This window comes from Lepidothrix coronata, unplaced genomic scaffold (genome assembly GCF_001604755.1).
Source record: "Lepidothrix coronata isolate B3197 unplaced genomic scaffold, Lepidothrix_coronata-1.0 Scaffold16, whole genome shotgun sequence".
Taxonomy (NCBI): Eukaryota; Metazoa; Chordata; class Aves; order Passeriformes; family Pipridae; genus Lepidothrix; species Lepidothrix coronata.
In genome coordinates, this window is record NW_016690196.1 from 4827076 (window position 1) to 4841909 (window position 14834).

The 14834-nt window shown below is 46.3% G+C and overlaps 1 protein-coding gene across 1 annotated transcript; it reads left to right on the forward strand.

Annotated features, from left to right (window-relative positions):
- Positions 1 to 7006: 7006 nt before the first annotated feature.
- On the forward strand, positions 7007 to 11714 carry LOC108493315 (cytochrome P450 1B1). The gene is made up of 3 exons (XM_017806590.1): positions 7007 to 7250; positions 8029 to 9045; positions 10705 to 11714. The coding sequence occupies exons 1-3, from the start codon at positions 7231 to 7233 to the stop codon at positions 11315 to 11317; spliced, it is 1650 nt and encodes a 549-aa protein (XP_017662079.1). The 5' UTR covers positions 7007 to 7230; the 3' UTR covers positions 11318 to 11714.
- The last annotated feature ends 3120 nt before the right edge of the window (positions 11715 to 14834 follow it).

A 14834-nucleotide genomic window follows, 5' to 3' on the forward strand; every position in this document is an offset into this window, starting at 1 on the left:
AAAATGCCTTGCTACAGAGGGATTTGCAAATGTTTCCTCAGCTGAACATAAGCAGCCAAATCACAGAAGGTCCTGGTTCAGATTCCTGCATTTGCACCTGATAGGAGACTTCAGTCAAGACAGTGTAGCATAACCACTGTTTCTGATGGATGATCTATCACTCTGCAGCTTCTTCACAAATATGATTCAACATTTTATTGACCTGCAGTAATGCGAGGGAGAGTGGGGGGGGCTGGGGAAGGGGGCAGGGAATGAGCATGTTTCCTGACTCATTTGAGCAGGGCTATCTAAGGGGTGACATTTACAAGCAACTCCTTGACTGACATGAAATTTATGAGGTCCGTAACATGAATCTCCTTTGGGAAATCCCAGCTAAAGGCGTGTCTCTTCATGATTAAAATCTAGGGAAGGTCCTCATGATGGACAAATTTTTGCACTCCTGTTTAGTTCAGCTGCCATCTCAACTATCAGGTTTTTGCCAGTACCACCTGCTCTCTCAGAGCACCTGAAAAATATAATAATTTTTTTAAACACTGAAAACTTCCCATTATAAAATTTCAGTCTTCTGAAGAAAAACTTAGCTTAGGCCCTATGGAGTCCATGCCTAATAAGCAAGTTTGATGTATCCATGCGAATGTGCAGGCAAGCAGAGCAGACTTTTCAGAAGTTAGAATAGAAGCACAAAATAGAGACATATACTGCCAGTACCACGAAAACACAGTATGCATGAACACAGCTAGCCAAGACCTGCTAGTTTGACTTCAAAAGAGAAAGTGTGTATATATATATATATATACACACACACACATATATATATATGACTCTCTGTGTGTGTGTATGTGTGTGTACACACACTATACTAGACTCCTGGCATCACTTTCTGAACTACTCTTAGATGTCTGCAGCCCAGTCCAAGAACCAGTAGCAAGATGGGAAATATCATAGCAGGGAACTTACATCTATGTGCAGCTCCCTTACCTAGATCAGATGTGCATCCCCCACTACATAGCCAGGTTTATTCTCTGAAGCAAGGAGAATTCTGAAATTTAACTTGGATTTTCTTAGAGGGTATTAGATTCAAATTGTGTTGCCTGTTTTAACATTTTGACTGGTTGTTCTGCTGTCAAGGCACCGAAGAATGGTGCACACACAATACAAATTTAAGAACCCAAATTACCAATATGTGTGTCATGGAAAATTGGGAAGCGGTGAGCTGAACATTTATAGGCTGGGATAATCAATGGCTAGGACACCTAGCACACAAGATAGGAAAACCCATGTTCTCATCAAAGAACTTTAAGTTTCTTCATTCCATCTGTGTGTGCTTTTCTATCTTCTCCCTCTGTGCAGAAGAGTCAACTCTCTGCAAATGTCTACTTGTACAGAGTTCCTTTAGCTGGAAACTCTGGGTCCCCCATTACTTATAACTTTACCAAACCTTAATCATCTGGTCTGAAATTTTCTATCCCAACAAAAATCCATATTTAACATTGTTATCTTTAGAAATGTTCACTCCCAAACCAGTTGAATGCATTCATAAGAACAAGGAAAATAAGTGTTCATTTTAAAACATTATGGGGGTCTTTCTTTGACAAGCTTTGTAGCCTCAAGCTCTAAAGCGAGAACTTGACACTTGACATTTGTCTGGATAATGTCTTTTCTCCCACATTTGTGCCTTTTGCTCTTCCATTGACAATTCACTCAAATTTGGACAAATGTCCAAATGCTGAAAAACTGTATTTGCACATCCACAGTAAAGACTTTGTGGAACTTCAAAACCTTCACTCCTACAGAATGTGCTTCTGCCTGTGAGTGAGGTACACTTTGCTTTCAGCTGTAGCCCAGGACTGTTTTGAACTAGTGTCCATCACTCCTCTGAGCATGCAAGCACATTGGCATTTTCTAAAATGGCAAATACTAAAATCTTAAGAATTAATAAAGCAATTGCACTACAAACTTTGTACCACCACTACTAAAAGTACACCAACAAAGTCTGGAAAACAAAGGAGAAATATACTACTTGTTAACATGATAACAATATTGGCCCCAAGCAATGTTATTAATTTAAAGCTCTGGAGTGATCTACAGGCTATAAGATTTCTATAGTTCAGTATAAAGATGGACTTTGGCAACATAGCTCTTGGTTCTGCAAGCCTCAGAAACAGTGTGAGGATTCAGAGCTGCCCAGGGAGTCCCTTTGCTAAAGAGACAGTGAGCAGGCAAAGCAGTTTGTCCACACATCACATGTCGAGGACAGATAAAATAATGCATACCTTGAGCAGTGTTTAAACTTTCCTAAATGTTATTTAATCCGTCTTCTTCAGAGTACTTCTTTCAGAATATTTTAAGAGCAATGTGTAAATTAGATTTTGCTCTTTTGCCTCATGGCAGAAGGCAGTTTAAAAAGGCTTCTCAAAAGGTAGACACGAAACTGTCAGCTCTAAGAAAGACTTAGCTATGCAGTTTCATCTAATACTGTCAAGAAAAGACAGCAAGCTTTGGGAAAAATACGACAGGAATTTGGCAATGCAAAATCAAAAGTCTCACAATCAAATTTGATGCCTGAATTAAGTGTATTGCTATGTTCTCATTTCTGTAATCATACCTGTGTGTTGCCTGTATGGAAGCAGAACACAATATATGCCTTTAATTTGTAAGTAACATGGAAAATGCAAACAGATGGAGAGGGTGCAATTCAGTCTAGCGCTGAGCTGAGCCCCAGCAAGTTCTGGGAGGTTCCTTGCCTTCCCACAGCAGCTGGGGGAATTTGGCTCAGAATTAGAAGCCCAATTTAGGCTTTTGAATAGCTAGGCAGAATTGAAAATAAAAGCTGAGAAGTCAGTAGGAATGCAGGGAAGAGTGAAAGTCCCAAGAAAGCTGCAAGTTAATGAAGGTTAAGAATGTGATATGTAACCACGAATACATATGCTTTAAAAAACATACCACAAATGCTTTATTTTAGGCCACAGTGAGTGGCCTAAATAAATAACCCTGAATTGTGGAGCTGCGGCCAGCTATGTATGCCTGATGCTCCGGGTAGCACCGAGGATGTGGTTACTTCTATTTTGCTTACATATCGTGCTTGGCAGGACAGAAAAGCTGCCAAACTGAGCAAAACCAGGAACCTGCATCAGACACGACCTCTCTAGCATCTACCCTTCTGGTATCCCCATCTCAGGTTAGTTTTAACACTGAGCAATTCAGTACCCTGTAGCTAAGCTCGAGGAAGCAGGGACATGTAAATGGTGCAGAGTAGCAAGCACAGGTGGTGACTGTGGAGCCAGCTGCACTGAGGTGGTACCGTGGCTGGACTGAGTGCAGACCTTCTGCTCCGGGATCTGAAACTATTTGAAGGACGATGGTAACTCTGCATCATGCTGGATTGCCACATAAACATAGTCTGAGCAAGCTGTTGTAAACACAGAGGCTTACAGGTTCTGATTCTGATTGTAATCTACTTGTTTTAGTGGTGATTTTCCTGACTTAAAGCAGTATTATCAAGACAAGAGTTGAACTCTAGAGGTGCCTAAGTACATCAGTACAATTTTAAGCAGCCTGAAACAATAGGATATTGCACTTGGCTAGGTCTCCAAGTGATTCGTATTTTACAGTCATGCTACTTGTTTCTTCATCTTATATAGCATTGTGCAACACTTAAAAACAGACAATCAGTAACACTATTGCCAAGGATTATTTATTGAAGAATGGCTTGGACCACTCTACAAATGGTAAACAATTTGTACAAGCTCTACACAGAAGCAATCCCAGGAGAAAACATTGCTCAACTGTCAAATAATCCACCTCAAGATTTTGTAAAATTAAGAGAGAGGAAGAAAAGACCCAAAGTCCCAGGTATGGAAAAGAGACAGAGAAATCTAGTGTGGAGGGCTCTCCATGGAAAGCTGCAAAAGGAAGAGGTAAGAAAAGAAAACAGAATCAGGTGAAGTTTTTGAGAAATTCCAGTTGCTGCTCATGAGGACTTATGAGCATCTTACCAGCATCCAAAAGCAAAGACAAGGGCTGCCATAGTTAGAAGCAAAACTGAGATGTATCTTCAAAGCCTTATTTAGGTAAGTAATTCTTAACACTTGTAAAAGTCTCTTATGTGTTGAGGAGTTTTCTTGGAAAAGGGAGGACTGTGGCAGAGACAAAAATTTCCTCTCGAAGGGCAAATGAAGACTCTCCGGGTTGTGCAATTCGTCCTCCTTTATCAAACCTTTACCTCCACAAGGACTCTTGTCCACATGCACAAAGCACCTTCATTCAGAGCCACAGAGGTACTGCTGCCCCCATAAACTCTGCCAGCCCCCTACATCTGTCATTCCTATCAAATCAATCAAGATTTTTAAGAGATGAAGCTTGAATTCCTTTCCCTTAATCCCAAACTCACTCACTTGTAGCCCTTCAACTCCTTTTCTCTTCCCTATATTACATCAAGTAGGGTTTTCTAGACCTCAGAAATAATTCATTTTAGGTGGCATACATTTTCAGTGATTCAGTCTTCAGTGCCTAACAAAACTAACTGACTCAGGAATTTGGGACTGGCTTCAGTAGGACCTGCATCTCAATTAAGTCCCCAGAACTGAGAAAAAAAGAACATGCATTCTTTAAGAGCAATTCTGAACTTCTGTACTTCTATGAACAAAAGAGGTGAGAAGAATAAATAAAGAGGTAGGCAGGAGGGCAATTTGTGGAATATGGCAGAGACCAAGAGCCAAATCAGCCATTGCCTTAATTTTTGTACACTAATTCATTGGTGTGATAAAACACTTCACTCAAGCTATGCTTGATTGCAAGGGACTAAGCAAGGTCACATGGAATCAGACCCTAGAAAATTGGATGAACATTCACTGTGTACAGTCAAAATAATACTCAGGTTGTAATAAAAGCAATAGTAAGTTAAAACCGTAAATTGTAGAGGGGGATCAGGTGGTACTGTCACCATAGAAGAAAATATCTAAAATAGGTTTTCTCTCTTTCCTGTCTAATAGCGACAAAACTCCTGAAGACGAAAGAGAAGTGAAATAAAAAATAGTTAATATTTTCTTACAGCATTAAAAAAAAAAAGTACCAGAAATTAGAATTCCTGGGCTCATGCCTTAAACTGTGAGTTTGCAGGTCCGTGATAGTGGAAATATGTTCCTTTCTCTGTACTGCCTGCTAGCAGCCAGGAAGCAATCCCCTGCAATACAACTAGTTCAATTGCTGAACCGAAGAAAGGATTTAGGGACTTACTAACAACACCTGTAATGCCTGGAGTTTAGGCAACTTATTACCACAGTCACCATGAAAGGGGCAAATTTCCCTGCTAGCAATGGCAAACGCCCAGCACTATAGTCTAGAGCTCAGGTAACTGATCCAAGGTATTCCTTACCTTGGATCAGTTCCAGTGCCCAGAACACTTTGCCAGGAGAAGCCCATGTCTCTTCTTTGACATAAGAGAGATGAAGGAGGCCATCACAGTGGGACAGGACACTTTTCCACAGGTGAGTGGTTATACGTTGTGAAATTTGGTTTAAACCTTCTGATAAGTTTAAACAGCCTAGTATCTCTCCAAGTATCTCTTGCCTTAGCCTTAGTGCCATAGAGATGGATCTGTCTTTGCTCCTCTCTGACACTGGACTATGTGCTGAGATGTCTGCAGGATCCTTCCAGCTCACCCCAGAGGTAGGGCTGGGAAGAGGGAAGCTCACTTTTTCTATCACTGCTCAGAAAAAGTGGTTTTGACACCTCTGTCACTTGCCAATGACAGGAAGAAGCTCCAAGGCACACAGAGAGATATGGCCGATGCTAGTCTGAGCAACAGGTAGTATCACCGACTGGAAGAGCCTGGGACGGTGACAACAGCCAGGATTACACTTAGCTAAGACAGAAGCAGTAGCAGCCTGTCCAGGACTGGGTTCACACACTGAGCTGGGCTAACTCCCAGCATCTAATTTTGTCTAATCCCTAAATGCTACCAAAACATCGTATTTTCTTCTCATGATGTGACTGTAAAGCAGTTGAAATAAATGTTGTATTTTCAGTTTTTTTTCTTGATACTGCAAAAATGACGCCAACAAAGCAAGAGCATTCTGATTTCTTGGGGAACAATTTCCTTGATGTCTGGGGGTTTTACAGCCCGGCTCCCCCGGGGCGCCGAAAGGCCCGTGGGGGCTTGGAGCGCCTCACCCGCTCGCCTCTCGCCAGCCCTCCCGGTTCGGGCGGAGGCGCCAGATTTAAGAGTGAAAAAGCGCAGTAAGTGGGAGAGCAGCGAGTGCAGGGCGGGGGCGAGGCCGGAGGGCAGCGGGGCCGGCCGGGGGGCGAGCTGCCCGGCGCTTCCCAGCCTCATTCCCCTCGAGCCGGTGTCAGGTATTGCGAGGAGGGGTAGGGGCCCGGGGAGGAGATGGCTGGAGGCTTTCCAGCCCCGGCTCACGCAATGCTAACTCCGCACGCAACGGGGAGGCGACAGGCGGAGGAGGGGAAGCTCTCCGGCTTCCTCAGCCCCTAAGATGCAGCCGAGACTTCGCCTCCCGACAGCGAGGGCTGCGAGCCCGCCCGCCACCCCGCTCCCCTCCCGGCACCTCCTCCGCTAAAACTTTTGGCCCCGGCTATAAAAGCGTCCGCGACTCAGCCGCTCCACTTGGCTAAGGCCCAAGGGCAGCTGGCAAATAGCTACGACCCCTCAAGCCAGGGGACGGGCCAGGCAGCGGCGATTTGCCAGTGGGGCCGCCCGCGTCCCGCCCGCACCGTACCGCACCGCGGATGCCGGCGGGTTTAAAACCGGGAGTGCCAATGCCAGACGCCCAGAGGCGGCGGCTTCGGCTCCGGCTCAGTCTGGGAGCAGCGGGCCGTCCCCCCCGCGCCCTCTGAGCTGCTCGCCTTCGCTCCCTGCAGCGGGTTGGGCTGGCCCCGTCCCGTTCCCCGCAGCCCAGCAGGCGGGCGGGAGGGAGAGAGGGAGGGGGCGGCAGCAGCCCCGCTCGCACCCGGCCCCCGGGGCTGCACCGGGCGGGTGGCTGCCGGTGGGACGAGCTCCGGAGGGTTAAAACGCTGGGAAGGTGATAATAACTCTGCGCTGGGATGGGGTGCAATTGGCATTTGCCTGCACGTGACCTGCCAAGCTCCGGGTGACAGGTACCGGGGCTCCTAATGAATTTCCCAAAGGCTTGGATCTGAACGCCGCCGTCGCCACTCTCGTCCCAGGGCTGCCGCCGGCTGCCCAGCTTCTCTCCATCCTCCCCAAGGTCTCCAATGGAAGCAGCGTGCAACAGGTCAGTTCTGCTACAGGAGCCCGAGGTGGCCGTTTATTTCACTCCTTCTTCCCCGCGCTGCTTCTGAAAGGCTGGAGCAAACGGTAGGAGCGGGCGGTCCCCGGGCACGGGGATGGGAAGCGGGACCAGTCAGCGCTGCCACGCCGAGTCTCAGGCATCCTCCGCAGCCCATCCCCGGGGCGGCCGACCGCCAGCCTGCGCTGCCGCGACGGGCACGAAGGTCCGGGAGGAGGTAAGGGCTCGGGATGGAGTGGGCTCCGTGACCGCCGCGGAGGTTTCCTCTCCAGAGCAGAGAGAAGCTCCGATGGCAGGGCGGGTAACCCGTTTCTCACAGTGGTTCTTTCGCCGGGGGGAGCCATGTGCAGCGCCTGCCAGCGTCTGCGGAGGCTCGGCAGGCGAGAGCATCCTCCTGCCTTCCTCTCTGCCTCTCTCAGCTGTGACCTGTTGGATCCCTCGCTGCGAACTTTCCCTGTCCGGGGTGGCGGGGGGGAGAGAATAGCGGCCTCGCCGCCAAATATGACTTCGATTCCTTATTGAGCGCTTGCCACTTCGTTGTCCATTATCCCTTGTTTTTCGCACAAGATCTGGGCGGGCTTTAGGCACACGAGGAGCTCACAGCGAGGACGCAGCTCAACTCCGAGCACCTGGACGGCTGCCGGCGCTCCCCTCCGCCACGCCAGCGCGCCCCGTCCGGGCTTCCCCTTGCCCGCGGGCGACGGGAAGCCTCCCAGCCCTCCTGCGGGGACGCTGCCCGCTGACCTTTCCCCTTCCCTTGCAGCATGGCCCTCGAAAGGCTCGGGGAAGCCCTGGGCAGCATCCCCCCCTTGCAAAGGTCCCTCCTGCTTCTGCTCTGCCTGCTCGCCGCCATCCAACTGGGCAAGTTCCTCCTGCAGCAGCAGCAGCGCCGGCGGCAGGGCCAGAGCCGGGCGCCGCCGGGCCCTTTCCCCTGGCCCCTGATCGGCAACGCGGCGCAGCTGGGCAGCGCTCCGCACCTCTCCTTCGCCCGCCTGGCCAGCACCTACGGCGCCGTGTTCCAGCTGCGCCTGGGGCGCTGGCCCGTGGTGGTGCTGAACGGGGAGCGCGCCATCCGCCAGGCCCTCGTCCGCCAGGGGGCCGCCTTCGCCGGCCGCCCGCCCTTCCCGTCCTTCCAGCTGGTGTCGGGCGGGCTCAGCCTGGCCTTCGGCGGCTACTCGGAGCTGTGGAAGCTGCACCGGCGGGCGGCGCACGCCACGGTGCGCGCCTTCTCCACGGGCAGCCCCGCCACCCGCCGCCTGCTCGAGCGGCACCTGGTGGGCGAGGCGCGGGCTCTGGTGGCGCTGCTGGTGCGGGGCAGCGCCGGCGGCGCCTTCCTCGACCCCTCGCGCGTCCTGGTGGTGGCCGTGGCCAACGTGATGAGCGCCCTGTGCTTCGGCCGCCGCTACAGCCACGGCGACGGCGAGTTCCTGCGCATCGTGGGGCGCAACGAGCAGTTCGGGCGGGCGGTGGGCGCCGGCAGCCTGGTGGACGCGCTGCCCTGGCTCCAGCGCTTCCCCAGCCCCATCCGCGCCGCCTACCGCGCCTTCCGCGACCTCAACCGCGACTTTTACGGCTTCGTCCGCGGCAAGTTCCTGCAGCACCAGCGCAGCCTGCGCCCGGGGGCCGCCCCCCGCGACATGATGGACGCCTTCATCCACCTGCAGCGGGAGCAGCCGCGGCTGCAGCTGGAGCACGTGCCCGCCACCGTCACCGACATCTTCGGCGCCAGCCAGGACACCCTCTCCACGGCCCTGCAGTGGCTCCTCATCTTTCTCATCAGGTAGGTGCTGGCGGAGGTGGCACCACAGCGGGGCGCCCCACCTACCCTTGGGAGGGACACGGGAGCCCGTCTGGGGCGTCGCGGTGCGAGCGCCCGGCAGTCCCGGGGGAGCCCCGCTTAAACCGCTCCCCTGGGAAGGCTCCTGAGGCGGGAGCGGTTGGCCCGAGCCAGCGCCTGGACCATCTGGTCTGGGCAGCACCGGGATCGCGACGCCGCCGGGGACCCGCCGGCGGGTCGAGGGTCTGCGGGACCGGGCAGCGCCAGCCCGTGCGGTGCCGGTGCCTTAGCGAGTCCCGATTAACTAACACGGAAGCTCTGGGAAAGCTGCCAGAAAGAGATAAGAAAATATAAAAAAAAAATAAAATCCGACACAAACCCACCCTATTCAGGCCGTCGGGCATAAAGCGAGGCTGGCAGAAAGGCAGCCGAATAAAACCTGAAAGTAACAGATTTTACCAGGTCAAGATCAAGGAGATCATAGGAACAGGATAACAACTGATTAAGCACGATAAAGAGTTCGTGCACCGGTTTACAAAACCCGCTATTATGTTGATCTGCCATTGCGTGTGCCTTCCTTGCCATTGCGTGACTGGGGAAGGCAGACCCCTTGGGCAGCCGGCGGGTGCACTGCCCTGGCACCAGCACTTCCAGGGGGAAAACTCTGCTAGGGGACGTGGTTTAATAGAAGGCGCCACGAGACTGGCTTTTTTTTTTTTTTTTTCATCACCTGCATAATTTGTGGGCTTGTGCAAACATTATCTACTCAGTCGCTTCATGAAAAACAGGCAAATATTTGACTTCAAGCTAAGGGTGTGATGCCCAGTGTTCACATAACTTTTGGGTTTCTCCCCATTTCTTATGTTTGCCCAGCATTTAACATGCAGATCTGCTGCAGGAGGAAAAGGCAAGGATGGAGAAGCCAAACTTGTATACTTAAAGCAAATAAAGGCTCCTGGGAGGAGTGCATGCTTTTAGACAAGCAGAAGATGTATTAACATTTTGATCTTGTTTGGTTACTGTGTAGTCTTCCAAACTGTCCAGATTTCAAGACAGTCTTCTTAAAATATATTATAACGAAACTATATTTTGATATTAATTAGAAAAAAGTGTACTCAAACTTAAAGTGGGATGATCATAAAGCCATTCTGACAATTTAACAATTGGGATTTTTTTTTTCAGTTTAAAAACCCACAGGCTATCATATGTACGCAATATGTCTAGTAATATCAAACTCCATGTTAACTTTTAAAAGTCACATAAAGAGCTGGAAAACAAAACTCTCATACCCATGGAAAACACAATACTTAGAAGACACAAGTAATTTTAGTTTTAGAATGAATTTTCAAAATTGGATCAAAATATTCAGTTTAAGCACACTTTAGGTTAGGTTCACTTTTTATGTTGAGAATCAGTTACGTGTGATATTAAAGTGAAAACTGAGCAAATCTGAAATTACACCATTGGATGGGAAGTTTGGATTTTTCTCTCAAAGTTTTCCATTGAGGTCTGCATGTTCCTGTAATATATTTAAACTTTGTTCAAACTTCATTATTTAGGGTAGGGGTTAAGATCTGTGAAAAATGTTTACAGCGAGAATTATTTGTAAGAAAATCCTTTGAACGTGTTATGTACATAGACACATCTTGCTTTAAATGACAGGTATCCGAAAGTGCAGGCTAAAATGCAAGAAGAAGTGGATAGGATTGTCGGAAGAGACCGTCTGCCATGTGTTGAAGATCAGCCTCACTTGCCCTACATCATGGCTTTCTTGTACGAATCCATGCGTTTCAGCAGCTTTGTGCCTGTTACTATCCCACATGCCACCACGACCAACACCTTCATAATGGGCTACCTCATTCCCAAGGACACTGTCATTTTTGTAAATCAGTGGTCAGTGAATCATGATCCAGCAAAATGGTCCAACCCTGAGGATTTTGATCCAACAAGATTCCTGGATGAGAATGGATTCATCAATAAAGATCTTACTAGTAGTGTGATGATTTTCTCGTTAGGAAAACGTCGGTGTATTGGAGAGGAGTTATCCAAGGTGCAGCTCTTTCTCTTTACCTCTATACTGGTGCATCAGTGCAATTTTACTGCTAATCCAAATGAGGACCCTAAAATGGACTTTACCTATGGGCTGACCATTAAACCTAAGCCATTTACCTTGAATGTTACACTGAGAGATACTATGGATTTGCTTGATCAGGCTGTCCAAAGACTGCAAGCAGAGAAAGTAGCCAATGAAAATCAGCTGTCAGCAAATGCCTAAACAATAAACCTTGCATCTACAGATAATCCCTCTTTCTCTTTTTAGACTTATATGACTTACAGTTTGTTCTGGTGATCTTTTTGGAACATAGCCAATATTACAAGTTGTAAGAGCAGGAAGGAAAGCTGCACAAGGTATAATTCAGTCCTCTTTTTAGTTCTAGAAGGAGAGCCAGGGGAACAATTTAATATATTAAATAATAAAACATATGCAATTTGAAAGTAAACCTTTTCTTTTCTAGCTTGTTCACAGAAGTTGCCATTGTAAAGTGCTTTTTATCTACTGACTGGTTGGGGCACCTCCAGGAACTCTCTCTACAATCCTTGCTATTTCTCCATGTGCTATGCCTTAACTCTAGGTTTGCCTTCAGTGACTCCGCATCCCAAAGTGAAATTTCTTATTAAAAAAAAAGGAAAAGAAAAATTAAAAAAAAAAAGGGTTGTTTAGAACACTGCAGCCTGCCTCTGAATTCCCTTTACTGGAAACTGCCATGCTCCTCTGTTGTGACTGCTGGGATGTCCATTAATGCCTCAATAATAAGTGTTCAAGTGATTTTTGGTAAAATGACAATGTAATGTCTAGCCTTCAGCATTCCAAAGTGTTTACATTAATGACTAAAAAAATAAAAGCCTTCCTTATAAGCACAGTTGAAAATAAAATTTATGTTTTATATGAACATGAACAGAATGTCCTACTACAGTAACTTTTCACTAAGTTTTGAAAGATCAGAATTTCTATGCCACTGAATGGCAAGTGAGATACAAATCATATGCTAATATGTTCATTAGCATGTTCATGAACAAAATAGATATTTGAATTAGATTGATAAAAGTATAGTTGAACTTTTTATTTATCTAGGAAAGAGTATCACATAATAAGCACATAAGTCCAGTAAAAACCACATTGGCCAAAGAATTTAGAGGTGAGAATATGGGGGGTTTATATTCAAACATTCATACCACAAGTCTCAAGTAAAGCATACAGCAAATAAAACCCGTGTTCACTAGTCATTCTAGTAGGTTTAGTTAAATGGTATATCTGAAAATTAACTGTGTACTTTTAGTACACTTGGCTTGGAACAAAGTCTCAGAAGGAAATGTAGCGTTACATGTCCTAATTAATGTACCCATTAACTGAAGAAAGAGTACTTTTAAAATATTAGTGAGGCAAAGTTCATAAAATTTTAAAAAACCACCTAACCTATTATTTGAAAGTAAAAAACGTGTGAAACTTTATAGCCTTAAACCTCTGGCTAATATTTGTATACACAAAGCTGCACATATTTCTCTAAAAAGCAAACAATCCAATGTATATGCCTGATTTGAAAAGTGTTGGGCAGGCATTGCAAATCACCTTCAATTACATATGAAATCAATCTGAAATGAGAGTACCTCACGTGACTTGCTATGTTCAGCTGAGTACTAAATAAGGTATTAATAGGGCTAGAAAAATAAGGGTACAATGCTACACAGTAAAGTAGCTCTGCTAAGCAAGTAAGGATTTGCACTGTGTCTTTTAATAGATGGCCAGTCTTAGTCACGTTGGCAGCAGTGACTGAACTCATACTAACATTGGGAAGAGCTAGGTTAATGACACAATCCAGATCTTAGCTTCACTACTGATTTTAAAAACCTGAGTCAAGCCTAAAAGTACTGCTCTGTAACCCCACAGAGTAATGTACCTGCTTAAAGTCTCTGACTTCATATGGCATCTATCATCTTTTTTTTATAGTTAAAAAAAGCTTTCTGCTACATACACAAGGAGTAACCTCAGGTGTTTTTCTGAATTATGTACAAGTTTGTGATATCCCAGAACTTAGCCTATATCTGTGAAAAGCTTTTAAGATACTTAGGATTTTCCTATGGAGATCTACATTAGATCAAATGCTAGCAAGACAATTTCTCTTGTACCTTTGTAAGTATTGATATTAAAAAAAAATAAAGGATGTAACCTACAATTGAATAGTTATTCTAATGCAAGGATCACAAATTCATATTTTAGTAAAAACAGCTTCTACAATTTGATACTCTTCCAAAAGCTTTAACTTTGCATTGGCTACTAATGCAACATCCATACACACTGCTCATGTCAGTCAGGCGGTTACACACTATATAGCTTTTGGTCAAATAAATGCCTTTTGTAATCTTTGAAGATACTCAAATTTAGTAGCACCTATTTAGAATGTATGCAGTTTAGTGAGCTAACTTCTATGGTCATTCGGAGATGTATCATTGTGTTACCAAAATACTAAATAAAATTATTCTTACACTACCATTGCTTAGTTTATGTATGGCTTTCTAACATCAAATTAAACAAAATTTTTATTTCTGATTTGGAAAGTATTATTATTTTAGATATTTGTTGATATATTTAGCAACCTCTTCCCATTTCTGGATTTTAAGGTTTTTCTCCATGCTGCCCTTACAGCTTCTCAGGTCTGCCTGCTTATTCATACCTTGCCCTCGGTGCTTAACTTTGTCATGCTCCTTGCTGCTCGCCTCAGCATTGATCTGAATTCTCCCCATGTCTTTTGCTTTGTTCTAATACCTGTTAATCTCTCCTCAGCCTGCACAATCTCCTATGCTATGTTCTTCCCTCTGGCATTTCAGTTGACTTCCACCTCCTCTATTTTTGAGCCCACAGACTAGTTTTCCTTTCTCTTTTCCCATCCTATACCTAGTGCTGGCATGTATATACTCCTGCCACTGGATCCCCACCTTGGTCCTTGGCACCAATTTGTGCTCTTTTAGCCTTGGTGTATAGTCAGAAGTGTCAGGAATGGAAATCTCAGGCCAAACAGGCCTTAATGTACACTTGCAGAGCAGTCTCTCACAAAATGAAAGCAAAGCTGTGGTGAAGGGTGGCTGTTATTGCATATATAAAACATTTCTTCATGATGCAGCAGCTCTCCCATCCTCCCACTCCTTTGTCTTCTTTTCTCAGTCTGCTACACAAGCCTCCTTACTTCAGAGGCATCTTAGAAATGGCCTTCACATTTTCCCAAGCCCCAAGGAAGGGGAAAAGAGCTGGGTGGGACAGAAGACTGGGAAGACTGATGACCAGTAGTTTCCTCCTGATTTGGGATATTTTCAGCTGTAGTTTCTCCCTAAGCGGGCAGGATCCCAAGTTCAGGTCGAGTTGGTGAAATTAGAAGGAGCACAAGTGGAATACAACCTATAAAGACCTCCTAGAAATAGCTAAGGGCCTGTGGAGTAGGTGTAGTGTCCAGAGATACCCCATGCAGTGCATACCTGGCTGGGGCTGACCAGTGGGGCAGCGTTGATTCAGAGCAGGTGTCCTCCCTGGGTAAAAGCCAAGAACAACTACCTCTCTCGCCAACCTGTGACTGGGTGTCATCACAGCAATACGAGACAAATACATGTTGTTCTTTCTTCATGAAAAAAAGCACAGAGTACTGAAGCAGCTGTACTCAAGATTTTTCCTTTAAAAGTCTTTACATTCACATTGTAGTAATTTCAATGGGTCAGGAAAGCCAAATGTCATCTCACACTTGCTT

Excerpts from the sequence above, each read along its gene's own strand:
- LOC108493315 (XM_017806590.1), top strand. The coding sequence starts at position 7,231 with ATGGAAGCAGCGTGCAACAG. Across the intron at positions 7,251-8,028 it reads ATGGAAGCAGCGTGCAACAG|CATGGCCCTCGAAAGGCTCG; the intron begins GTCAGTTCTGCT and ends CTTCCCTTGCAG. Across the intron at positions 9,046-10,704 it reads CTCCTCATCTTTCTCATCAG|GTATCCGAAAGTGCAGGCTA; the intron begins GTAGGTGCTGGC and ends TTTAAATGACAG.